At 33.8% G+C, this 25,886-nt stretch overlaps 1 protein-coding gene and 1 pseudogene across 8 annotated transcripts in view; both read right to left on the reverse strand.

The window, feature by feature from the left end:
• The window catches only part of TENT2 (terminal nucleotidyltransferase 2), a 111,007-nt gene that overhangs the window by 28,878 nt on the left and 56,243 nt on the right, over positions 1 to 25,886 (reverse strand). For 6 of the 7 annotated variants that reach the window (XR_013764389.1, XR_013764390.1, XM_079143580.1 and 3 more), the window contains 4 exons: positions 3,796 to 3,910; positions 3,614 to 3,705; positions 2,140 to 2,218; positions 29 to 98 (listed from right to left, as the gene is read on the reverse strand). Coding sequence is in view for 5 of the 7 variants with exons in the window: in XM_079143580.1 (XP_078999706.1) it covers positions 29 to 98; positions 2,140 to 2,218; positions 3,614 to 3,705; positions 3,796 to 3,910 (356 nt within the window). In the remaining 2 variants the exon portion in view is untranslated. The remainder of the gene's footprint in view (positions 1 to 28; positions 99 to 2,139; positions 2,219 to 3,613; positions 3,706 to 3,795; positions 3,911 to 25,886) is intronic. The other variant, XM_079143581.1, reaches the window with a different exon arrangement.
• LOC306663454 (poly(A) RNA polymerase GLD2-like) overlaps positions 9,518 to 25,886 on the reverse strand; it is a 33,605-nt pseudogene continuing 17,236 nt past the window's right edge. The window contains exons 9-13 of the transcript XR_013766685.1: positions 25,556 to 25,598; positions 20,049 to 20,185; positions 15,003 to 15,094; positions 12,583 to 12,662; positions 9,518 to 11,004 (exon numbers count right to left, since the gene is read on the reverse strand). The product of XR_013766685.1 is annotated as a poly(A) RNA polymerase GLD2-like (transcript). The remainder of the gene's footprint in view (positions 11,005 to 12,582; positions 12,663 to 15,002; positions 15,095 to 20,048; positions 20,186 to 25,555; positions 25,599 to 25,886) is intronic.

Here is a 25,886-nt window from a genome sequence, read left to right on the forward strand (position 1 = left end):
GAAAATAGAGAGGTCAGTAATTACTTACCTGACTTTATCCCTGAACTTCACAATTGGCACTTTTGCTCGAATCAACTGAGGTCTCTCAATATAGCCAGCTGAAGGAGAAAACATAAAGTGAACATCTGCAAGTATTTCAAATTCATAGTATTACAATGCATATTTTTAAAAACACTATCTTACTAAACCAAAACAATTTAACATGCTCTTTGAGAAAGAAAGTAAAGAAATAAGGATTATTAAATTCTACAACTGAAGAATCAAGTAATATCATTTAAAGGCTTTGTATTATGGTTATTTTCATAAGTGGTACTAATGGTAATAGGTACTAAAATCTAATAGTACCTATAAAGAAACTCATCAGAACATTATAAAAGTAAAAACACCTAGCCTAGCAACAGAGGGGTAGCTAAATTCTGGTATGGCATACAGTAAGAAATGATAGCCACAAAATAGTCTTCACAAAGAATCTTAAATGTAAAAAAATAGGGCTGGGTTGTGGCTCAGTGGTTCAGCGCTCGCCTAGCATGCGTGAGGACATCGGTTTGATCCTTAGCACCACATAAAAATAAATAAAGGTATTATGTCCACCTACAACTAAAACAAGATTTTTTTAATGTAAAAATTACTGATAACATGATATGTGAGGCAAGGACACATTCAAGTAAGTATGCTAACAGAAAAAAAATTTATTCTATCAAACTTTTTAAAACATTTATTCTGAGTTCAAAGTACATATAGTTGTAGGATATTTTAGAATGTAAAAAGAGGAAACTCTGCAAACCTTTCCCACACAAGCAATTTCCTAAATTCTTAACAACACAATAGGATAGCACCAGATTTAAAAGAGTATAAAAATGAATTTTAAAAAAAAAGGGGCTGGGGCTGTAGCTCAGTGGCAGAGCACTTCCCTAGCATGTTTAAGACCCTGGGTTTGATACTTAGCACCGCATAAAAAAATAAATAAAGGCATGCTGTGCATCTACAAGTATAAAAAAAAAATTTAGTAAAAACATGAAATTTTTCTGTAATTGTTTTTAGTCATCAAGGTCATAAAATACACCAAGCTTCAAAATAGAATTTATGTGCAAGAATTCAGTGAGGCTAAATGAAAACTAAAATTAGGAGTTAAAAGTTTTGAGTAACAATTATAGGTCCTGACATGAACAAACTATGCCTCACAAGCAAGTTACTAAACCCAGTGATCACCAGTCTCCTTAACTACAAATACCAAAAGGGGGGAATAAGGAAAAAAAAAACCAGTTTATTGAATAAGATGACATGCGATCCCTTTTAAAAATATTTTATGACTCTAATCATAAATATTAAAAAACCTTTTAAGGTATGAATTACTCCTTTATTTCATGGATGCAATAACTGTATCCACTGAAATAAATCACAAGATTTATTCCTCTCCTACAATCAAAGTTGTTCAAGGTCAGAAACTCATTACTTGATTTTGTATTTCAAAGTGAGTATCTGCTAAATAGACAAACATCTTTCTAACTAACATCACCCAACCAGTGAGATTTCAACTTTACTTAACATTCTGTGGAAGTTTAAAATAAATTATTCAAGATGGCTCAATATGTAGATTAAAATCTGTTTAGAGTCAGCATATTAAAAGAGTAAATCTTGCAATAAAATGGTCTAAGTTAACAATTTTGCGTTCTGCTGGAGTAATACATTTGGGCCTCATGTTCAGGGATACTATTTTTAAACAAGTAAAGATGGATAACATTACAAAACAGATGTAATTCTCTCTCCCTCACACGAATACCTAATGGGACTTTAATTGTATTACTCTTTCAGCAATTCAGATACTTTGCATTATGGCTATTTATTCATACTTTAGTTTCTAAACATTCTATAACCTTTTGAGAAAAAGAACTGAAGTTGATGTATCATTGAATCCCTCACTGCATCCAGTGAGATATTTAGCAAGTGAGTTTAATAAAGATACGTCAAATAAAGGTTCACTTTTTAATCAAAATTTAAAAGAAATTTATTCGGGAAAAAAGGATTCACATTATACCTATCCTGACCAGAAATCAAACAATTCTTACCAGAAAATAAAATAAGAGATATTTTAAATAGTTACATCAGATGACATATGAACTGGACGTATGTCAGACTTACAAAGTCTAGTACAGAAGTGTTTATGGACTAAAGTGAGTATATGCCGTGCTTCAGTCTTCTGATTTACCTGAAAAAAACACTGAAAAGTTAAAAATAAAGTGTTTTTTTAATTATCTTTCTTAGCTTAGTGTTTCATTTTCTTAAAGTATCTCAAAAAATTAAAACATATAGGTATCCTTTTCTTCAGTTATTTTCCAAATCACACTAGATTACATCATACAAAAAGCTAACCTTTAATGCTATCTTTCACATCCATACTTCTAAATCAATTCCTGGTTTTAAACTTAAAACACTACTTTAAAAGAGTTTGAAACAGTAATACGTCATCTTTTTCCTTTTGTATAACTGTACAAGAAAGTAACCTCCAATAAAAACAAAATTTTAACCTCAAATTTATTTTCCTTTCTAATCTATGAACTGCTTAAGTATAGGTTTATATCTACAGTGTCTCAGTCTGAGTATAACTGCTACAACATGATTTGGACATGTAATTAAGACAGAAAGATTAGTAGACTATACCTAAGTGTAGTCTAATTACATGAGAGTTTTAATTAAAACTTTTGTGATCTCCTTGTTTATAATTTGAAGGGGTTTTTTTGTTTTTGTTTTTGTTTTTTTGCTTCTTACTTAACCTTTTATATGACTTTAAAGCATAGAAAAATACCAGAGTTTCTTTCCTGGAATAAATCTATTTCTCATTTTCAGTAACTAGACACCATTTTTAGGAGAATAATAAAAATACTAAAAATATATGTAACTATTTAATAGATTTTTTTTGTATTTTTAATGATGCAAAACAATATGGCCTATGAAAATTACACTGAACTTACTTAATGTAAGCTTTGGTAGTTCAGCTGTTTCAGGGCTACTTAACACCAGTAATTAAGGTATTGAGGTACACAAAAGATCAGTTAACAGGAAATTCAAATAAATATAACATTAAATTACATAATTTGGTTGCTAAATACAAATAAGGAACATGGCCAAAATGTCTTAGAAAATTATATCAAATTGAATAAATCACAAGATTCTTACTTTAAATTTAAGTAAAATCTATTTTCTCAAAAACTTAGTAACTCTGAACTCCATAGCATTTTCAAGGGAAAAAAGATTTAAAATAGAATCATTGAGAATTCAAATGAAAAGGAAACATATCAAGAAAATAACACTGCCACAAGCTCTTCTTTGCTGCATTTTGATAAATATATCCAACCCAATAACATGTCAAATACAGGTAGAGCTCTTTACTAGTGAAGCTAGCAAGCACACTTTAACAATTTAGAACTAAATTAATGCTAGCATATAACTTAAATGAAAAAGAAGCATTTCTTGAGTTTCCTAGAATTACAATAAACAGAAAATGCAAAGAAGTAAATAAGATATAGCAAATTCTTTCCCTCAATGACTTTTATGTGAAATTTCTTAACCGATGTAACATGAGAAACACACTTGGAATAAAGGTTTCAGTGCTTACTGGTTCTTCTTTAACAACAAGGCATAAATCACCATCACTGCTCCGGGTACCAAATCCATTTAAAGAGGACCCAACCAAAAAGAGTCTGCTTTCTAGAGAAACAGAAGAAAATTATAAGGCATTATTTAAAATTTAAAGAGGAATGCACAGACATAAAGAGCATGCAAAGTAGAAAAACATACGTGGAAATAAAAGTTGAATTTCTCTCTGCAGCTGTGTTCGACAGAGTTCTTTCTTCTTTAAGTCACTTATTTGCTGCTGACATGTTTCAAATAACTCCAGTATCTGCTGACTTAACTTGAATTCACAGGGGAAAAGAAGCAAAAGTTTCACTCTGAATTGCAAAATAATTACCATACTTAATGTAAATCAAGTCTACTGACAGTATTTTTAAAATAAACATATTATCTTTTTAACACTTTCTAATACAAAACTTATAGTGAGTAAAATTTTGGGTCAGCAAACCACAACCGTTGGTCACTGTATGTTTTCTGCATGACCCATGAGTAAATAATAGTTTTTATATTTTTAAAGAGTTAGTAAAACAAACAAAAATTTGCAGTAGAAACCATATGAGTGGTATCCCCTTTATTTACTATCTAGTGCTTTAAAGAAGTTTGTCAAGCCCTTGGTATTCACATGCACAAACCAAATATAAAAGACTCAGAAGTCCCCGGTATTCTATGCTCATGAAAACTACTCTCTTCTCTATTTTCACAACACAAATATGAACCCTGACTTCTTCAGAGGAGACTACCATCAAATTATCTTCCTTGTCTACCTATTGGGTTAACACTTGTCCCTCCAGCCCAACTCTTACCACCACTGCTAGTGATTTCCTTATCTGTAATGGGGTCCTATCACAAAAACCACATTTCTGAACTTCTTTTACACCAAGACTTTTCATCAGTGTATACTCCTAATGACAATGTGGTCTTTACAATAAACTAGAACTGCTCTGTCTCTGAAATTTTAAATTCCAAAATACTATCTTGGCTTCAATCTCCTGTCCAACTTTCTTATTCCTCTCATACCTGCTTTAGATACACAAGAGATGGAGACTCCCTTGAATCCATTTTCTCCCAATTCAGCACTGAATGATGTGATATGCTTCCCTATGCAGTCTGATACCAAAATACATCCCTTGAATCTATTTTATCATACCTTAGCAATCTCATTCCCTTGCCATGCTCTAAACCTGTGCAGCAAAATCCTCACCTTAGGTCAATACAAAAACCACTCTTTCTGCTCTTACATCTAAGCTACTAAGAGACAAAATTTTAAAAATTAAAAACCTAGTCTTTCCAATTTATAGCGTGCCTTTAGTTAGCATCACTCAGCAATTATTTTTATGTCTCTAGGTAGATACTGTTCCCATTCTTCATACCATTCCATAATCTTTACTTCCTTCTTCAAGCTCCCTAAACTTATCTCACTTTCTCTAGCAGATAAGTTTAGCTTCCTAAAAGACGTGCAAACTAAGAGATATGAAGAAAATTTCTTTACCTCTTCAGACAAATTATTTCCTTCCCATGTTCAAAGATAATCCTTCTACTAATACTTTTGTATTTAAGCCCTCTGTTCATCTAGGGCAAATACCACCATCAGTTTTTCAATCTCTCCCTTGTTTTCAGTCTCTTCCACTCTAGTTCTCCATGGACATGACCAGGCAAAAGTCTCACCCATCTTTTAAAATGTTTTCTTTTTTTTTTTTTTTTGCGGTGCTGGGGATTGAACCCAGGGCCTTGTGCTTGCAAGGCAAGCACTCTACCAACTAAGCTGTCTCCCCAGCCCTTAAAATGTTTTCTTTTACCATATTTAGAATATTCACTGTAAGAAGGCTGAGGCACTCTGAGCAACTTGGCAACGAAAGAGATAATTCCCTAGGTATCTGCTCACAAAAAAAGCAAGTAGGAGAATAAAATAAAATATCAAATTAATCAAAACAAAACATGGACAAAAAATACAAAATAAATTTTTTCTCTTTTTTTAATGTAAACAAATGGGATACATGTTGTTTCTCTGTACATGGCGTAAAGGCATACCATTTGTGTAATCATAAATTTACATAGGGTAATGTTGTTTGATTCATTCTGTTATTTTTCCCTTCCCCCCACCCGTCCCACCCCTCTTTTCCCTCTATACAGTCCTTCCTTCCTCCATTCTTGCCCCCCTCCCTAACCCTAACTTTAACCCCTCCCTCCCCCCATTATGTGTCATCATCCACTTATTAGCGATATCATTCGTCCTTTGGTTTTTTGAGATTGGCTTATCTCACTTAGCATGATATTCTCCAATTTCATCCATTTGCCTGCAAATGCCATAATTTTATCATTCTTTCTTTATCCATTCATCAACTGAAGGACATCTAGGTTGGTTCCACAATCTGGCTATTGTGAACTGAGCAGCTATGAACATTGATGTGGCTGTATCTCTGTAGTATGCTGATTTTAAGTCCTTTGGGTATAGGCCAAGGAGTGGGATAGCTGGGTCAAATGGTGGTTCCATTCCAAGTTTTCTAAGGAATCTCCACACTGCTTTCCAGAGTGGCTGCACTAATTTGCAGCCCCACCAGCAATGTATGAGTGTACCTTTCTCCCCACATCCTCGCCAACACCTGTTGTTGCTTGTATTCTTGATAATCGCCATTCTAATTGGGGTGAGATGGAATCGCAGGTAGTTTTGATTTGCATTTCTCTTATTACTAGAGATGTTGAACATTTTTCTATATGTTTATTGATTGCTTGTAGATCTTCTGTGAAGTGTCTATTCATTTCCTTAGCCCGTTTGTCGACTGGATTATTTGTATTCTTGGTGTAAAGTTTTTTGCGTTCTTTATAGATTCTGGAGATTAGTGCTCTATCTGAAGTATGATTGGCAAAATTTTCTCCCACTCTGGAGGCTCTTTCTTCGCATTGCTGATAGTTTCCTTTGCTGAGAGAATGCTTTTTAGTTTGAATCTATCCCAGTTATTGATTCTTGCTTTTATTTCTTATGCTATGGGAGTCCTAAAAGTGCTATACAGATTCAATGCAATTCCAATTAAAATCCCAATGATGTACCTTACAGAAATAGAGCAAACAATTATGAAATTCATCTGGAAGAATAAGAAACCCAGAATAGCTAAAGCAATCCTTAGCAGGAAGAGTGAAAAGGGGGTATCGCAATACCAGATCTTCTGGTAGTTGCTGGTAAACCTGTGACCAATATTCAAGGCTTATCTGAATGACCAGTTGCCCTAATCAATGTCACTCTATGAACTGCTTCTTCAGCTTCAGATCTGGTCTTCGGTTGGACAGTACTTCTAACTTTGGGTAAAACATACATTCTAAACTGGTACATATACACCTGCCATTTTCCAAGTCTTTCTACTGATATGAACAGATTTAGGAAGAAACACCTTCGTCTGACACTCAGGAAAAATATAAAACACCTCTACTTAGAAAACAAAGGTAGATACAAACCCCAAAGGAGATAAACCCTACTATTCTCATTTTAGGGCCTACATGAAGGTGGGTAGGAGATCAAAGTGGAGGGAGGCCCATCTTTTAAATATAATATTAATTGAGTTCTCATTCACAGAAAAGTAGATATTTGCAACCACAAGGAATTTAAGAAAAGGGGTTAATGGAACTCTTACTTCCTTTTTCCAAAAAAAATTTATAGGTCTTTGTGCCAAAATAAAGTCCCCTTATGACAACGTGGTCCACTGCTACAGACCCAGGAGATACCATTTATTTAAAGACACCAGAGTAGCCCTCTCTGCCTAAGCCCCCAACCCCTTCCTCTCTGACTCAGGCTTTCAAGATTGTTCCTGTGCCTTGGGTCAGATGTAAGTGTTGCTGCACAGTTCTGCAGTTAGGCAGGACATTAAGTATATCTCCAAGAATAGACAAGAGCCCTGAGTTACCAGAGCCAGAGTTACGAGTTACCAGAGGGAGGTGGGGTATAGTGAACTTGGCTGCAGGTGGGCCTGTCATTCCAGCTAACAGTAAGCACCTTCACCTTCAAGTTCTTTAAAAGGCAGTGCGCCCCAGACAGAAGTGCTTAGCTCCAGGGAAATGAACTCCAGAGGTTTAAAAGGAAAGGAAAACACAAGACGGGAAGAGGCAAGCTGCCCTGCGAAGCACCTGCCTCCCCGCCAGCATTTCCAGGCCCAGGCGCCAGGTCGACGGCCCCCTGAGAGAGGGAGAGCAGCTCTCGCTACCTGGCGTCGGGCTCCTCCTCCGACTCCGCTGCCGTCTCGTCCTCCTCTCCCTCCGACTCCTCCTCACTCTCCAGCTCCCGGGCTGCCTCCTCGTCCCCGTCGGAGCCGAGGAAGCTCTCGGTGGCGTGGTTGCTGTCGCTGCTCGCCATCGCGTCTCTTTGGCCAGTCGGAGCCGCCCGCGCCGCGCCTGGTGTTCTCCCTCTGACTGCACCTCTGGCCCCGGCCCGGCCCTGCCCCAGCGGGGGCGGGTAAGCCCCGCGACTTTAAATAGAAAGCGTCAAAAAGTTTCGCCACCAAGCTTCAGGGCCCGGAGCTCAGCCTCTCCTCTTCCCCGCGTGTCTGCCAGCTTCCCCGAGCCCTCCCCCGCCAGTTTTGGCAGATTGCTGGCGGGCTCTTTCGACAACTGGAGCCCCACGTCAAGGCGCGCGGGCTCCAGGGGCACCGGGCTTCAAAGGAGGAAAGCTCTCCAGCCCCGTCTCACTTTCCTTCAGAGCGAGTTTGGTAGGTTTTAAAAATATTTTGATGGGTCTTTTCTCCCAAACAGTCCTTCCTGAGCAGAGAGCTTGCTAGTATGAGGCACTGTCAAGCACTATTGCAGAGCTGTGAGGCTCTCAAAAGGGTAGTCTGCTTGCGGTTCCCCTGGTATGAAACACCACTAGGTCTGCCCAGTTTTGAAAGCTCAGTTTTGAACCACTGTTCCAACATTGGCTCTCTTTATAATTGTGTTTTTTTCCTAGGTGACCCCTGATTGTTCAGCCAGGAAATTGATTCCACTAATCTTTTTTTTTTTTTTTTTGCGGTACTGCGGCGGATCGAACTCAGGGGCTTGTGCTTGCAAGGCAAGCACTCCACCAGCTTAGCTACCTCCCCAGCCCTTGAGTCCACTAATCTTAAACCCACATTAGCTGAAGGCTAAGTTTTGTCTGAAATAAAGCCCAAAGGCCCTAGGCCTCATTGGATCTTGTGAATCCAGTGCTCAAAACCCTTCAATGTTCCCACCACTCAAGGACTAATGCAGGAGAGCCTCAAGCAGATAAAATCTTACCTGACAGCCCACATCTTGCTTATCTGGTCTCCTCTTTGGAAGTCAAGGGTTCTCAAAACTGTATACCACACATTCTATCTCACATGTGAATGTTAACAAAAAGCCAATCTGAATATGGAATAGTGATTACTACTGGTTAGGAAGGGTGGAGGGAAGGGAGTCTGGAGAGAGGTGGGATAATGGATATCAAAACAACTAGATGAACTTTCCAGTGCTCTACAGCACAGTGAGATGATTGCAGTTCACAATAACCTATTACAAATTTCATGAAAAAGGGACTTGAAGCCTCCAAACACAGATTAATGAGAAAGAAATAAAAATACAAAATAATTACCTTGATTTAATCACACTGTGTAACAAAAATATGTACAATTAAAATAATAAATCCCCTCTGATTCCTGATTGCACAAAAACTATGTCTTATTTAAAACAACACTGAAATATGATCATAGACTGAGTTTCTACTGTGTGCTTGGTACTTTGCCAGTTTTTGAGCTGGTGAATGTGGGACATAGGTAATAAACTTACAAAGTTTAAAGAGATATCAAAATATGTCAAACGTAAGCTCATGTCGGAACCCAGAAGAGGAATACCGAGTTTAACCTGGGGATTTCAGAAAAAGGTGGTGATCTTGAAAATGAGTAATCAGCCTCAATCTCATTTCAAAAGCAAAGACTTCCACAGAAAATTTCCAGATAAAAACTTTATTCCATTTGACGTCATACAAAAGTTTAAACTTAAAATGAAAATATGCACCTTTTACATGTAAAAGAAAAGCAAGTTTTAGCTTCTGAATTGGTCTGCCAAAAAAAAAAAAAATACATTAGAGGTACAAACTGTACTACAGTAGGTCTAAAAGAAGTTGTTTGCAGTCCTTTTGAAAAAGTTAAAACTTTTTAAGATTACTTTTCATATTTAAATTTACAGGCACTGGCGAATTTACAAATATTTACATAAATCAAAAAAAACTGTAATAAACATTATAGCTTTTTTAGCAGCCACCACTACTTCTTTGATGTGGGAAAGAAATACTACAAAAGATATTTTTACAAACATTAACTTTTTATTTATGATTTTTTATGTCTTTATGTCTTATCTAAAACTTTGTAGTGGCTAACTGCCTAAAAATTCCAGTTTAGATTACAGTCCTATAATTGTACACAGAAAAAAAAATCTGATTCTACAAATAGGACATAATCTTAACTTTGATGTTTCAGTTCTGTTGCTTCATGTCACAGGAAAAATAAGCAGGAAAACGGAAGTAAACAAAAGTGCACATTGCACCAGCTATCATAAAGCACAGGAGACTTAATCTTTTCAAAATGTCTACATCAATAGTCCTTAAAACAATTCTTAACAATCCACTAACTGCTGGAAGAGTTAGTGCTCACATTACTACAGTGCAAAAATGTGTTGTTATTTCAACATAAAATCTAAAGCAATCTCAAAAGCACACGAAGTACTAATGAAATGCTTTTAATAAAGACACGCAAAAAAGCCTCAGTCTGTCCCAGGGAGGCAAGTGAAGATTTAAGGCAATTGTCCAGTATTTCATGACTCTGCAGTGATTTTACTGAAATAAAATATTTCATTTTGCTTCAAGTAACTGAATAACTGACTTCAATCTTCACTTTTCTAGAACAGACTTGAACAACAATCTATCTGTTGTACATTATACTTTAAGCATGTACAAGTGAGATCCTTTCCAAAATTCTACACAGCTCTTCAGTATTAGCATGTGGTATAATTAACTGAAGATTATATCAAAAACCTTTTTATTTGTTCAGGTAATTTCCTAAAATATATTTTATCTGATTGCCTGAAAATTCATGCCATAATATTACTAATCATCAATGTAAACATCTTCAAAAATACATTTTTAAATCAAAGGGTTTTATTAGGAAATGTTATAATAAAATATGCCATCTTTATATAAGTATGTCCTTTTAAAAATAAAACATGAAACAAGAGGAACAATTAAAAAGAAACCATGATGGAGGTAAACAAATGCATGCTGTAACTATTGTTCTTTATTTCTCAGAAGAATTTAAGAAATAGAGGCAAGTTATCTTTTCAGGATAGCAGCTCTTAAAGGTAGTATACTGTTCAATCTCTTTTGTTTTTCAATCTGTGCCATGACTGGGAGAGAAAAAAAAAATCATTCTTAAAACATAAAATAATGCAGAATACAGTATAAAAGCGTTTCAAAGAATGTTAATAGTGGTTCTTTCTAGGTGACAAATTTCTGAATGACTTCTTTCTTGTTTGTGTTTTTATTTCCCAAGTTTTTAAAATCATCCAAGTATTGTTTTTATAATCAAAAAGAAAATGTTATTTTAAAATTCCATACCTGTGTGGTTCTAATTCATTAATTTAAAAGTGCAAAAAAAAAAAAAAAGTGCACACGAAGGTGGTACAAAATGGTAAAATGGACAATAATAACATTCACAGTCTTAAATACTTTTGTCTAAACTAGGAAGATAATTAAAACAAAACCTTTGGATTTGAGAAAGTAAGAATTACTTCAATTATTTGATTAACTTTTTCATATCTTTATTAGCTTTTTCAATTAAAAATATTACTTATTAAGAAGAGAGTAAATCTAAGATAAAGCACTTCATATATGCAACTGAAAACAATGAATGGAATTTATTTTTTAAAAAAATCCTGAAATTCCTGTTTACAAGCAAAAACTCTGGCTCACTACTTTAACTCATTCTCACAATAGCTCAAATAACTAAAAATATTGGTTTTTCAGCTACATAATTCTACACGAAATCTCACTCATCAATAAAAAAAGGTAGCAACGCTATTTTTGAGTTCTTAATCTTACAGATAAAAGTATTCCTTCTTAGGTATCTGTTTTAAAATTAAAGATATTCTGGGCTGGGGTTGTAGCTCAGTGGTAGAGCATTTGCCTAGCATGTATGAGGCACTGGGTTGAATTCTCAGCACCACATGTAAATAAATAAAATAAAATAAAGGTCCATTTACAACTAAAAAAATAAAATAAATTTTTAAAAAATTAAAGAAGTTCTGCACAACAAGTTTTCTATACTGGCTGACATATTGAGAGGGCCTAATTTGAAGGACAGCTAATAATACAATACCTGAATTTTTAATTATCATTAAAATAAAGTCCATTTCTATGCTTATAAAATGATTTACACCGTTCTCTGATCTTTTTCTTCTATGAAGCTTTTCCTCCTAAGTCTCAGTTCACATTTCTATCAGTGCACTTCCCCACGTGTTATGGAATTTCATGAAGACAGGGACCTTATCTAACAACACTATTGATAAATAAATTCACACTGCAAACATTTTTAACACTTTTCAAAATATAAACAAAGATAAAATGGCACTTTCGTTCCCTGTGACAAGGGAATATGCAGGAAAAAAAGCATGGATTAGACAACGGCTTCCTTTTAAGGCTATAAAAAAATACCATGATATTTTAAGCAAGGAAAGGAATCCATTAGGCTTTATTCAATTATTCTGGGAGTTTAATAAGCTTCCTATAAAAATGTTTATTTCCAAAAAAGTGAAAGCCATGTGAAAGAAAACAGAGCTGGCTTTAAGGAAAAAGTGTATTATATTCAAGTAATAAATTCCCTATTACATTACATTAATGGCTTTACAACAATATATAATATATATTCATTTGTAGAGCATACTATTCCACTAATGTTTCTAGAGTTAATTTGATGCACTATTTACCTTTAAAAATTGATCCTTGATCATGTCAAACTTCTGTTTTTCATGCACAGCTCTGGCTGTATTTGTCCCATCAAAAGGTTCTGCAATATTAAGTGCACATATGAAAAAGAAATTATTGAAATGAAAACTTTTCTCTTTTGAGGGGAAGGTGCTGGGGATCAAACTCAGGGGTTCACCCACGTCAGACAAGTGCTCTATCCCTGAGTTATGTCCTCAACCCAAGAAAATTTTTAGCTTATGTAAAATTGCCAATATATGATGGGGTTTGACCAATAACAGCAATTTCATATGGTTCGGCCTAATATCTTTATTAAATTTAAGCATTCAGATAAGTTTCACACAGTTAATCAGCTATCTAATATAGACAGAATTCAAGTAAAAAAAATGAAAGTTATCAAAGTAAGTTAATTCTAAATCATAAAAGTGTATAAGATTTCTGAAGAACTGCAGAGGGTCAAGGATCTACCCTAAGGGGGAAAAGTTAAAGAATAAAGTTATCAAAAAGAATAAAGTACTTGGCTTGGCACAGTTGTGCACAGCCTTTAATCCCAGCAGCTCAAGAGGCTGAGGCAGGAAGATTGCTTTCAAAGCCAGCCTCAGCAATTTAACTTAGTAAGGCCTTAAGTAACTCAGCAAGATCCTGTCTCTTAATAAAAAGGACTCAGTGGTTGAGTTGGGGAGACCACACAGGGAGCGGAGGGACAGAGGAGGAGAGGGAAGGAAAGGAAAGGAAGAAAGAAAACAGAAAGAACTCTATCCAAGAGAGGTACCCAATGTCAAAGGCCAAAAGAAGGTAATTTGAAGTTTAAATTTAATTTAAAAGCTGATTTTTGTCCAGCAGGAAGTAGGTCAATACTCCTTTCATGCAGAAGTTCAACACTGGAGAAAACAGAACACAATGCAGGGAGTTAGCGTGTAAGTGTGTGTTTAGAAAAAATATAGTAAGAACAGTAACTACTATAAGAAATTTAGCAGAGAAAGAAGAGGACTGGAATAGAAGACAGGAAGAAAATAAACAGTTTGTGTGCTTCCCACATCTACCTGTCATGTCCATTCTCTCCTTCACCCATAAGATATGGTAGAAGGATCCATATATGGAGATAAAGAAACAAGAAGAGGACAAAGAAACTGAAACACTGAGAAGGAAAACTGAAGTCATTAGGAGTGAGATGGAATGACTGAAATAATGTCAGAAGGCAAAATGTACTACAGATTAAGAATTTGGACACTGTAAAAGGGGAGGGCAAGTACTTAGAAAAACCAGTAGGATCAAGCCAAGAATATTTTTCAAAGATGAAAACATCTATAAATGTCTTAAAGCTGAAAGAGAGGGATAGGGAGAAAAAGAATGAAGTTACTAGAAAGAGAAATGGTAGCTGAGGGAAAAGACCTGGAAAAAGTATGAAAGAATAGGAAATGTGAGAAGGGTTTGCTTTAGATTAGTCATATAATCCAAGAAGGCCCATAATTTTAAAAGCTTCTTTATTTTGTATTGCTTAGAAAGGCTATTTTTAAAAAGGTGTTTGTTGTCACAGTAATTGTGTTTTTTTTTAAAAAAATAGGACAAGGCCATATGCCAAAGTGTAGTGCACATCATGCATAACACTTTAAAACAGTGTTTAATATTCAAAAGAACACAAGTAACTAAAATAACATATACTCTCTGTACAATTTATTAACAAACCAAATACCAAAGCAGATTTAAATTCCTATTCACAAACTCTTTTAAGATGTTGCATGTAATTCAAGACTAAAATATTCTAAATCTGATATTTTCTACAATGATTCTCAATTATTTTCTTTTTTTTACCTTGAGATTTACAAAGGTCTTCAATTTGGCATCTAAGAGAACAATTTTGCCTCTTTTTTTTTTTTTTTTCCCCAGTGCTGGGAATCCAACCCAGGGTGGCATGCATGCTAGGCGAGTGCTCTTTATTGTGCATCTTGAAGTCAGTTTACTACTGATTCAAAGAAAATGTCTCAACTACACAAATTAATTTTAGAGAAAAGAATTTACTTTCACATTAACTGTCATAGTAAAATTAAGTTCAGAAAAATCTGGTTTGCATTAAATAACAATATTTTCAGTGTAAACGAATATAGATCATTTTATTTCAATAAGAATCATCATATAAAGATATTTTCCCTATCTGTAAATCATGACATTTTCAATCAACCACAAGTAGGAGGAATGCACAAAGCCTGTTCAACTCTCACCAACAGAAAGATTATTCATTCGTGTTTATTATTCTCATAAGTAAAGAATTTTAAATGATTAAAATTTTAAAACTACAAGACCTGTAAATCACTTCAAAACATAAATATATTACTTTTAACTGCAATACAAGCTGAAATTAGTCAAGCAATTTGGTACCATGATGATAACTGGATGGTAAATAGAGTAATCATGGGAAAACTACCTTCTACACAGATGTATTTATTTCTCCATTCAATACCATCAGGCCTCGGAATGGCTTTGGCTTCACGAACTGAAATCATTTGACTATTCCAGCTAAAGGAAGAAAAACATTAAATCATATCAACTATTTTCATAATTTTCTTTTTATTCCATCTGAAGTAAGGCCATCGCTGATTTTCTTATAGAATAACGAAATCTGCCTCAACCATCAGCACAATCTTCATTTCCTTTTTAATTTTTTTTCTCTACAGCACTTACTTTCTAACAATTTGCTTATTTAGTATGTTATTATGTATTATGTGCTTCCCAAGTAGAATGAAAGCTTTAAGATGATTAGCTATCTATGTTTTTTTTTCAGTTTATCTAGTTGCTCAGTACATATCAGTTAGTCAATACATGTTTACTGAATAAATGAAGCAATACAGAAAAACTAAAAATCTTTAAGTAACCAAAACACATAAAAATTATGCTCACTGCTAATACCCAAATAAGAGGTTTTTTTAATTTGTTAAGAGAGGAATTTTTTTGTGTTGTTTTCTGGTACCATTAAGTATTTTTTGTTCAGATACATTTTTTATTATCTTGTGAGAAAATTTTGAAATTTTCTAATAGAAGCAAATAGGTGGTATTGTTTTAGGAAAACAAAACTGATACTCTGTGAAAACATAATGCTATTGCTACATATCAGATGCAGCTGTCAATAGTAAAATTTTATTCAAGGAAACAATTTTATTGGCATAGCTGAAGGCAAATCATCTGATCTTTAGTATACACTAATTTTATACTTTGTTTCTTAGAGATTTAAGAATTTCTTCACATTTCCAATAGTTATTACAAGTATTTTCTTTTTTCCAAAGGAACATCTAAAATATATGACCATTCAGCTTCTATACACAAGAATAATAAATTTGGAAAATAGCGGAATCGTTTTTTCAGCAGTATTTAGCTTTCTCTACCATTTCAGCAAGCAGAGAAGACTATGGCTTGGGAGCTTCCAATTCTAACCACTCACCCTACTCTTCCTCTATCAGAGGATCCATAAGAATATAACCCACAGGTCCAGCATGACATTTGTTTCTAGAAATGTGTATAAATTTCTGTATTATATAAGAAAAATCTTGTTATCTTGTGAAGTGAGACAATTTAAAGGATCCTACAAGTATGATTTTCTATTTTGTCTAATTAAAAGTGGTATGGAAATACATTATAAAGAGAGTTTTAAGTCCTTTAATGTGTATGTGTATATCTACATATATAATATGGTTTATATGCAAACGCACACACGCACACACACCTGAATTTACACATTTTAAAACAAATGAGAGTCACGTATAGTGGTACAAGCCTGTAACCAGCTATTCAGGATGCTGAAGCAAGAGTATCATTAGCTCCAGGCCAGTGTGGGCAACAGAGCAAGACCTCATCACTTTCCCCGTGCCGTCCCCCCAAACACAAAATGTGCTTGTCAAATGGAATACATAATACTGGTTATTGGTTACGGCAAAACAATTTTAGCACCTCGTGTACTGCAGTTCCAGAAGTATGAATTCCAAAAAAATAATAATAATTCTGATACACTGCTTCAAATGTTTCCAAGATTTTCTTAAAAATTAATAATATAAGGGGAAGAGTTACAGAACCACAACTGAACTAAACATAGTATTATACTTTGCCTTACTTAAGAAAAATGTTACTAATAAAATGAACTTTTCCCCTAAGATGGAAACCGTATTTGTAAAACACTACTTTTAAAAGGCACAAATTGATGTTTTTTCTTCAGAAGAGTTTTAGAACATAAAATATAGGGCTGCAGGTATAACTCAAAGAGAGAGCACACGCACAAGGCCCTGGGTTCAATCCCCAGTGGAAGGAAAGAGGGAAGGAAGAAAGAAGGGGAAGGAAGGAAAAGTATTAGAATACTATATTCTGCCTGTTAAGTCACAACTCTTGTTTCTTTAAACTAAAGGAACTCTATTGTCACCACTAAATTTCTATTAAATTCAATTCTGAATTTACATTACATGTCACTACCTGACGACTTGGTTCTAAACTGGGGTCACAGAAACAGTATGTGACACGTTCATTTAATTGATGATCCCTACAAGCTTTCATTTTGGTAAATTGAAATATTTTCCTTAAATATTTCATTCTTTACAACACACAAGGCAGGCATGGGGTTGTGGCTCAGTGTTAGAGCACTTGCCTAGCATGTGTGAGGCACTGAGTTCAATCTCCAGCACCACATAAAAATAAATAAATAAAACAAGGCATTGCATCCATCTATAACTAAAAAAATATAAAATTAAAAACACACACACAACACACAAGGCAGCCAGGCATGGTAGTGCACACCTGTAATCTCAGTGACTCAGGAGGCTGAGGCAGGAAAATTGCAAGTTTGAGGCTGGCCTGGGCAACTTAGTAAGACCCTACCTCAGACTAAAAAATGTAAAGGCTGTAGCTCAGTGGTAAAGCGCTCCTGAATTCAATCCCCAGTACAAGGGGGCGTGGGGAGGACACAGAGACAGAATACAAACATACAAGGCATAAACTAAGCCCTTTTATCATTCTGATCTATTTTAATCATTATTGTTACCATGTGAAGCACTGATTACACTGATTATATCTTCTAGAATCCCTGGTGATCCTTGTCCACTATTTTGTTAGTTCACTGTTCCCAATTAATTTGTGAAGCCTAGCTTCAATTTTAAAAAAATTTAGCAGCATGATAAGAGTGAAGTGAGTAAGAAAAACCAGTAACTTTTATTTACTTATTCTAATTTATTATTTATTTTAAGAGTTGGGATCTGGCTATATTGCCCTAGCTGGCCCTAATCTTCTGGGCTCAAGCAATTCTTCTCCCTCAGGAACCAGAGTAGCTGATGACAGGCATGCACCACCATATCCATAATTTTTAAAGGCCATATAAACCTTCAGGAACACTTATACCATGTACTCAAAGCACTCTTTACCAAGCATTTAATTCTTTGTCTTTAAAGAGAATTTTTTAATTGAATACCTCAAAGTACAGAAGAAATCCTTACGAAAAGTTTTAATAGCTGCCAGAATCCTTTACATGTTTCCTAATTCATGGCTATTACTATATTCTTGGTTGAGCTCCCTACAGTCAAACTTCTGAAATATCGTATATGAAAAAACAATGCACTTGGAAATGTAATATATGATAAAGTTTCAAAATCTCTTTCCAAGCATCAACATCCTAGCTAGTATCCTTGGTCCAATAAGCTATTACCTGCTAATATTAAACTGGACACACAAAACTACATTAACCATCTTGTTTCAGTCCAAGATTTTCAAGATGTATGTGTCATATAACTATATGTGGCAGCAATATATCTTTCTTCTGTAATATTTCCCTTAAACACCCCCAAAGCCTAATTTACATAACATAAGATCATGTCAAACAATCTAACAATTAGAATGTGGCTTTAGAGTCAGACCTGAATTTGAATTTGTTCTTTCACTACTTAGCTATATTGCTGTGGTTAAGTTTCATGTACACAAACCCTCTAAATTTAGCAGAGGTTATTCTAAGGATTAACTGAAAAACACACCAATCCACTTAACAAAAACATTAGCTACTGCTATTGCAACATCTTAAAAAGTAACTCTAGAATAACAATTAAATCTTTACAGTCTCTTTATATCCCATGTCTCATAGTTTTAAATCTTTTCTCTTCTTTATATAAATAAAGGCTCCTCACTTTTCATCCTCATTGCGTGGACTTACATTCAGATTCTGATACTTCTTAATCTGGATTATTACAACATCATTCTTACTGAATTACTTTCCTCCAGCACTTTTGTACTTTTTTCTTTTTTAGCCTAATTCAGTAATTTTTAAGTCATTTTAAGGATCTTGGAGTTATGGCCACACTCTCACCTTCTGCTTCAAACTACAACAAGTACTTTCCAAGTACCCAAGATCCAACACAGGTCTAAGTACTGGGGACACAACTGCAAATTAAACAGGCACAAGCAGTCTGGTATAAGCTCTACTTTAGGAATGTGAATAACACTTCTTCTTTCATGTCCCATGTTTCAAATCATCTGAGTCAGATTTCTTTAGAGTTACTTGTATCAGAGCAGAAAAGGACAACACCAATATTGCAGTAAGTATCATAGTTAAGTGTGAAATCTGCAGTCAAACTATATGAAATAGTACCCTTATAAGCTATAAGATCTTTTGGGGAGTGACTTCATCTCTCTTACTTCATCTCTCTCTATGCCTCCCTAGTAAAATATGAGGATATAATACATAACACCATTTGATATAGTTATTATGTAAACTGAATGAGACAATACATATAATCTGCTTACAAGCATTTTCTCACTTAATAATAGTAATTTAGTATTATTGCTATTCTCCCGCTTTGCCAAATCCCTTCAAAATGGTGTAAGGTTCACTGCACTCTCCTCCAATTTTGTATAATTCCCAAACTTCTCATCTTCCTTCAAACTTTCTCAAATTGATTAGAAAAGAAGCAAACAAATACTAGCCTTACTATATCTGGACTTGGAACTTTCTGTTCTGTCTGGTCTGATTATGCCCTTTGTTTCGTGTTTATATATGCCCTCAAAACAAAAAAGGAGAAAAAGATGTGTACCTTGACTTGCCTATCCACACTAAACAAACTATTATTCATATAGCAAGAATTAAAAATAGAAAATTTCCAAGTTTGTCTTGGCTGTATTTTTCATAGTACATTTGAAGTTCCTAGAAATGTATTTGTTCCAAACTACAAAACACCTAAAAGGACCCACATAGGCCCTTTATGGACAGATAAGGCAGCAAAACAAAGTGGGAACATGAATGAAATCAGCTAAACCCGCGCTTATTAACTATAAACTTTTTATAGCTAGGATTATTAATTAATTTAGTATCTAATAATCATTAATTATTAAATTTCATAAATTACACATTCTGAATAGCTTATAGCACTGTAGTTGACAAATAGAGCTTCTGACCAAATTTGTAGCATTCACTTACATATAAAAGAATTAACACAATTAAAATTTTACTTACTCAAACTCTGTAGCATAATATTTAAGAAAGCCCAGTAAGAGGTCCCCAAGACTTGATTCATTCTTTGAGAGGTAAGGAGGAACATTACATGGAGCTTGATGTACAAGGTGCAGTTGTATAACAGGACTGAAACATTCCTGTTAAAAAAGGAAAGAAAAAAAAATGTAAAGCTATTTAAAAACACACTAAAAAATTTAATAAATCCTAATCTAGGTTGAGGAGAGAAGAAATTTTCTTTATCTTTGGTACTAGGCTCTGAAACCCAGGGCACACTACCACTAAGGTACATCCTCAGCCCTTTTATTTTGAGGACAGTCTCAACAGTGTTGCATACTGATCTCAAACTTGTGACCACCTGTCGTAGCCTCCCAGTTTCTAGAATTACAGGCATGTGTGCCACTGTGCCTGGTGAGGAAAAAAATTTTCTCTAGTGTTAGCAATATGAAGAATTTCTTCTACTAAAGATTCACCAATTTGGAGTAAGCCAGAAATTACCTGAAAAATTAAGATTTCTAATTCTTGGCTCACGTTATCACTAAGTTAACATCTCTATGGTAGCAGATTTCTAACTCATAAGTAAAATATTATTAATACAGACCATGAGTCCTCCCAATAATATTGATATATTCATAAATTTATCTCCTTAATTATTTTTCTGCAAGGAGCAGATATACCTTAGGCAGTAGGTTTTATCCAAGCACAAATTAATAATTTTTCCACTGCCACTTATCCTTTTTCTCAAAGGCCACAAAAATAACTCTAATATATAAATAGTTCTTAGGCTGTTTAAGACTTTTTAAATTTTGTTTTGTTTTATATTTTGTTTTTTAGAGGAAAGAGAAGATAGACATTCAACAAGAATTGGAAAAGACAAGGCAGGGAAAAGAAGATACACACAAACAAACAAACAGTATATTTAGCAAACTTTTACCACAGTATTTATAAAGGAGGGTATTAATTGCTTGCAATCCAGGCCCAAATAAGACATTATCAGAAAGACTACTAAAGGATACTTAATTTTTTGCCCTATGGTGTATCATTCATTATCATATCTGATCTTTCCTCTATTAGTAGTAAGTTCTGAATCTAAATACTGTAAATGAATATAAGATTTTTTAAGTAATACATATCGAATTAGAAAAAAATTTTCCTAAGGTAATTCAGTGTCATCAAAAATGGTTTTCTGTATTTCCTCACTACCATCACAGCAAATTTTTTTTCTTTTAATGGCTTTTTATTTTTTTTAATTCATTTTATTGTAAACAAATGGGATACACGTTGTTTCTGTTCGTACATGGAGTAACAGCATACCATTTGTGTAATCATACATTTACATATGGTAATGATGTTTGATTCATTGTTATTTTTTTCCTCCCCCCCCCCCCTCCTCCCTCCCCTCTTTTCCCTCTATACAGTCCCTCCTTCCTCCATTCTTGTCCCCCCCCACCCCCCAGCAAAAATTTAATTAAAAATTATAAAAGAGCAATTGGGTAAACTGGGTAAGGAAGCAGAATAACTAAAAGGACTTAAGGTAACTATTTAACAGATTAACCTTGGGTTTATAGATCTATTTCAAACTGAAACATCTAAGTAACTCTAAGTTAAAAAAATAGTTTCCTAATCATTCATGCTAGTCCTCAAAAAACATCATAAAAAACAAAAGAGGAAAAAATAAAGTATTTTCTCCCTTGTTCCACTACCTATATTCTATTAATATGTTTCACAGCAAGAAGTGATTACCTTTCTCTTTAGAAGAAAATTCATTCCAATAATTAATAAAGCTGATACACTTAAACATGGACTTTACTCTTACATTCTAATAGCTGTACTTACTACACCATAAAACTCGAGTTGAAATGTTTAATTATACAGTCTAAGAGAAGAGATTGGGGTAGGGTGGAAAAGAAGTCCACCTTGAATCATCTTGAACCAACAATTTGGACCATCTTGCTTAACTCTACTGTTCTTTTTTCATGACCTTATACAAAAAGAATCAGTGGATACGTACCTAACGGGAAAATTGAAGGGAAAATTCAAACTTGAAAAGAAAGAAAAGCTACATGTAAAAAGGATCCATCTATCCTTTAGAAATTCTCAGTTTTTGGTAATCATTCACATTACAAAAAAAATTCTCTGCTTTAAGAAAGACGCCTCTAAGAATTTCTTTGAAAAAAAGGAGCTCTTCTCACTGTAGTTTGTAGGTTTAAGAAATACGAGATACGATAAGGGATTACAGAACTTAAGCTAATACATTAGATGCACTAAAGAACAATACAAAAAATCAAAGGAAAAGAGCACTTAAATTATAATGTAAGTCAATGAAAAAGCAATTCAACTGAAACTTCTTTAGGAAGCAGATTTTTTGGAATACCAAAAATTAAGTGTCTGCTCAAGACGTTTTTTAAATAAAAGAAGACTTCTTTATTACATTTTTAGGATATCTTATGTTGAACTACAATCACCAAATGTAATGACAGTTCCTGAAAATATTTCCAAATAATATTACATGGTGACAATATGAAGATAAATAATATTCCATTTCGCTTCAATCAATGCCAAGCTAAGAGAAATTTAAAGGCAATCCCTTGAAAAACATCTGAAAAGACTGTCTTTACAACTGCCTACCAAAAATAGCAAAAACATCTTATATCAGATTCCATAATTTTTCTGAGGATACTTTATCTTCAAAAGTTTGAAATTTGGACATTAAACACTTTACAGAACAGTTAGATGGCTTTATCTTATGCTGTTTTTTAAGTCATTAAGAATGAAATAATAATAATTATAATCCTATAACTATAACACAATGTTAAGAGATAATTACATAATTATAGGTCTTTCATCTCTTTCACATATTTGATATCACAAGTGACTTGAAATATACCAATTTTCAAAAATAAATGTTTTAAACATTTTATCTGGTGGGGTGTATAATTCAGTCGTACAGTACTTGGCAGTCATGCTCAAGGCCATGAATTAAATCCCCAGCACTACCACCAAACCAAACAAAATGAAAAAGGAAAAGAGAAAAAAGGAAACATTTATCATCAATTTTCAAACACAAAAATTTTCCTTTGTAAAGTAACAAAGTTCTTTTCATTATTATAACGTTTTGCCATATGTTTTTCTTGAAAGTGTCTATATAGGTAGGAATAATCAGATAAACACAATAAAATATAATAAGCAACAGAAATTACTTGAAATTATGTCAGTGAGTACATGGTAATTTTGCCTTCTCCTAGGAAACAAAGTAAAATGGAAAGAATACTAGTATCTGGTGCACCATCTGTGACTATACAGCTTGGATCAATCATGTAATCTTCCTAAGATTTAGTTTCCTCATCTGTGAAAAAGGAATGATAACTTACAAATTCATCTGTCCAGGGTTAAAGAACCTATGTGTAAATTTTGGATACTAATGATGGTTATTATCAGTAGTAAGAATCAAGCTGATTTGCTGTTCCATCAGATGGACCACTGAAAAGCACTCTGCTTATTATTAGTTCATCATTTTCATGTAAAACAAAAAATCTTATTTAAAAGGTGGTAGTAGCTCCTTATCTCTGTAAGCATCAATTTACAGTAAAAATAACACAGCTGAAATAATTTAAATGGCAATATAACCACACTTCCTTATTTAGCAGGTCTTGTGAGTAAGTATTTTTAAAGCCTTAGGATTGGGCTAGTACTGAATTTATTCCCCATCACTGTTACAGACACAGGATTTAAAAGGCAAGAGAAGAGTGTAGGGCCAGAAGTAGCTGATGTGAATAAAGGTCTGGACTATGATGAGGGCAAAACTAGATAATCAGAAAACTGAAGAACACAGCAGTGAAAATGGGGGTGTTCGAACTAGAATTTAGTAAGACCAGGTGGGGTTTTTTTCACAAAAAAAATCAATATTTTTGTCCCCAAGTCTGCTAAACTGATATTGTCCTAGTACCTCATATTAGTAAAAAAGAGTTTATATAGCACAGGTTGCAAGGGAGATTTCTGCAGAAACATTTTTCAATATACAGTAAGAACTATTAGATCCTTTCTATGCTGAAAAATATATGAAGCTCTTTTTACACTGGAACCTGGGTCTTAAAGAAAAGGTTGGGACAATATAATGAAATAGTAAACACAAGCATTATCTCTATCTTTCAGTATGAACTGAAGAATAAACACTTTAAGGAAGGAGGAAATTAATTCAAGAATAAAGCCAAAAAGTTAACCTACTTTTATTTTTGTACTTGCTGATGCTTTCATTTTTCATATGTTTAAGACAGCATAAAGACTGATTGCTAGCTACATGGAAGTTCACTATGATAATTCTTCAGAATAACATAGTTTTTAAAAGGAGAAAACAGTCAGATTCCAGAAGGTCCTTGTCAATCTCTTCTAGCAGATGACCCACCAGAACTGGGAGGCCCCCACTATAGCAAAATTCTATTACAGTGAACCTTTATTATTCAGTATCTTGCATGTGTGCATAATAACTAATGTTCAAAAACAAGAATCAGCTCTCCTCAGTTATTAGAGATTAAAGTTCATTTAACTGATGTTAAATGTTATCTGAAAACTGATCATATAAGCTAGATAGTATACTCTTCTTCATAATAACCATTTCCTAAGTTTAGAAAACAGTTCTTATACATACATATACGTGTAGTATAAACTAACGTATATGTATAAAACCAACATGTATGAAAGAGATAAAAATATGTTTTCAGAAGGCTATCCAAATGTTCCAAACAACAGAATAAATATTATTTCCACAGAAAATCAGGAACAAGGATGACTATGGAGGAAAAGAGAAATGATAGGACTATAAAACAAGGAAACAGAAAATTCAAGAGAACACAGAAAACTGGAAAAGAAAGAAAAGATACATAGATTATGAGTATGTACATTACATAACCTAAGTTTCTCGAAACTCACACTGAGTACATACTAAATTTTTTTCCAGTAGGCACAATTCATGTTTTTAGTGTTTCCAATTAATTTCAAGATTCTTAATATGCAGATAAGATAATATACTAAGTTAACCTCTTTTGGTGTATTACAAATTAAAGATAAAAAGATTATCAAATTGTTAAACTTCTTAATTTTTTCCCCAGCTTTTCAAAGTATAAATATTGTAGGCTGAAAAATTTCTGAGTTACTAACTAAAGAAATGCTATAAAACTATATTTTAAAGTAATATGAAGAAAACTGGAAAAAGGCCAATAAGCCTTGATCAACTGAGTACATTTAATCTCCATTAATAATCAAAAGTATCATGCAAAAAAAATTCTACCATTAACAACTGACCACATTGCCTACCAGTAATCAAATAATCAGTTTTCTGAAAAAGTATATGAAACATTTAAATGTTCTAGTAGCAAATGCCTTCAGTCTATATAAAAAACGTTATCACGTACTTAGCTTTATTTTTATTACTTTCATATTTACATTAATACTGCATATAATTCTACATATACTTGACATAATATGTATTATAATAATTTATAAGAAACACTTACTGGGTAAATTTTTGGAGGGATGGAAGAATTGGTTCAGGTAGGGCTATAAAAAGAAAAAGTTTAAAGCTTCCGTGATTCACATGACTCATTTTACAATGCAATAATTTGTCAGCTGCACCCAGGTAAGAGACTACAAGGGTCTATTGTAAAATTCAACAATTTTCATATATTTCATGAAATTAATCCTGATCCTTAAAATTTCAATGTAAGATACATCTGTTGACATTTAAGATTTATTAAAAAACTATACATATTCCTAAGTAACCCAATGTTCCTTACATGGTTTTAGAATAATCATTTATCAAGAAAGGGACATAAGTCATTTGGCCCA

The sequence above is a fragment of the Sciurus vulgaris genome, assembly GCF_902686455.1.
Source record: "Sciurus vulgaris genome assembly, chromosome: 6".
Taxonomy (NCBI): Eukaryota; Metazoa; Chordata; class Mammalia; order Rodentia; family Sciuridae; genus Sciurus; species Sciurus vulgaris.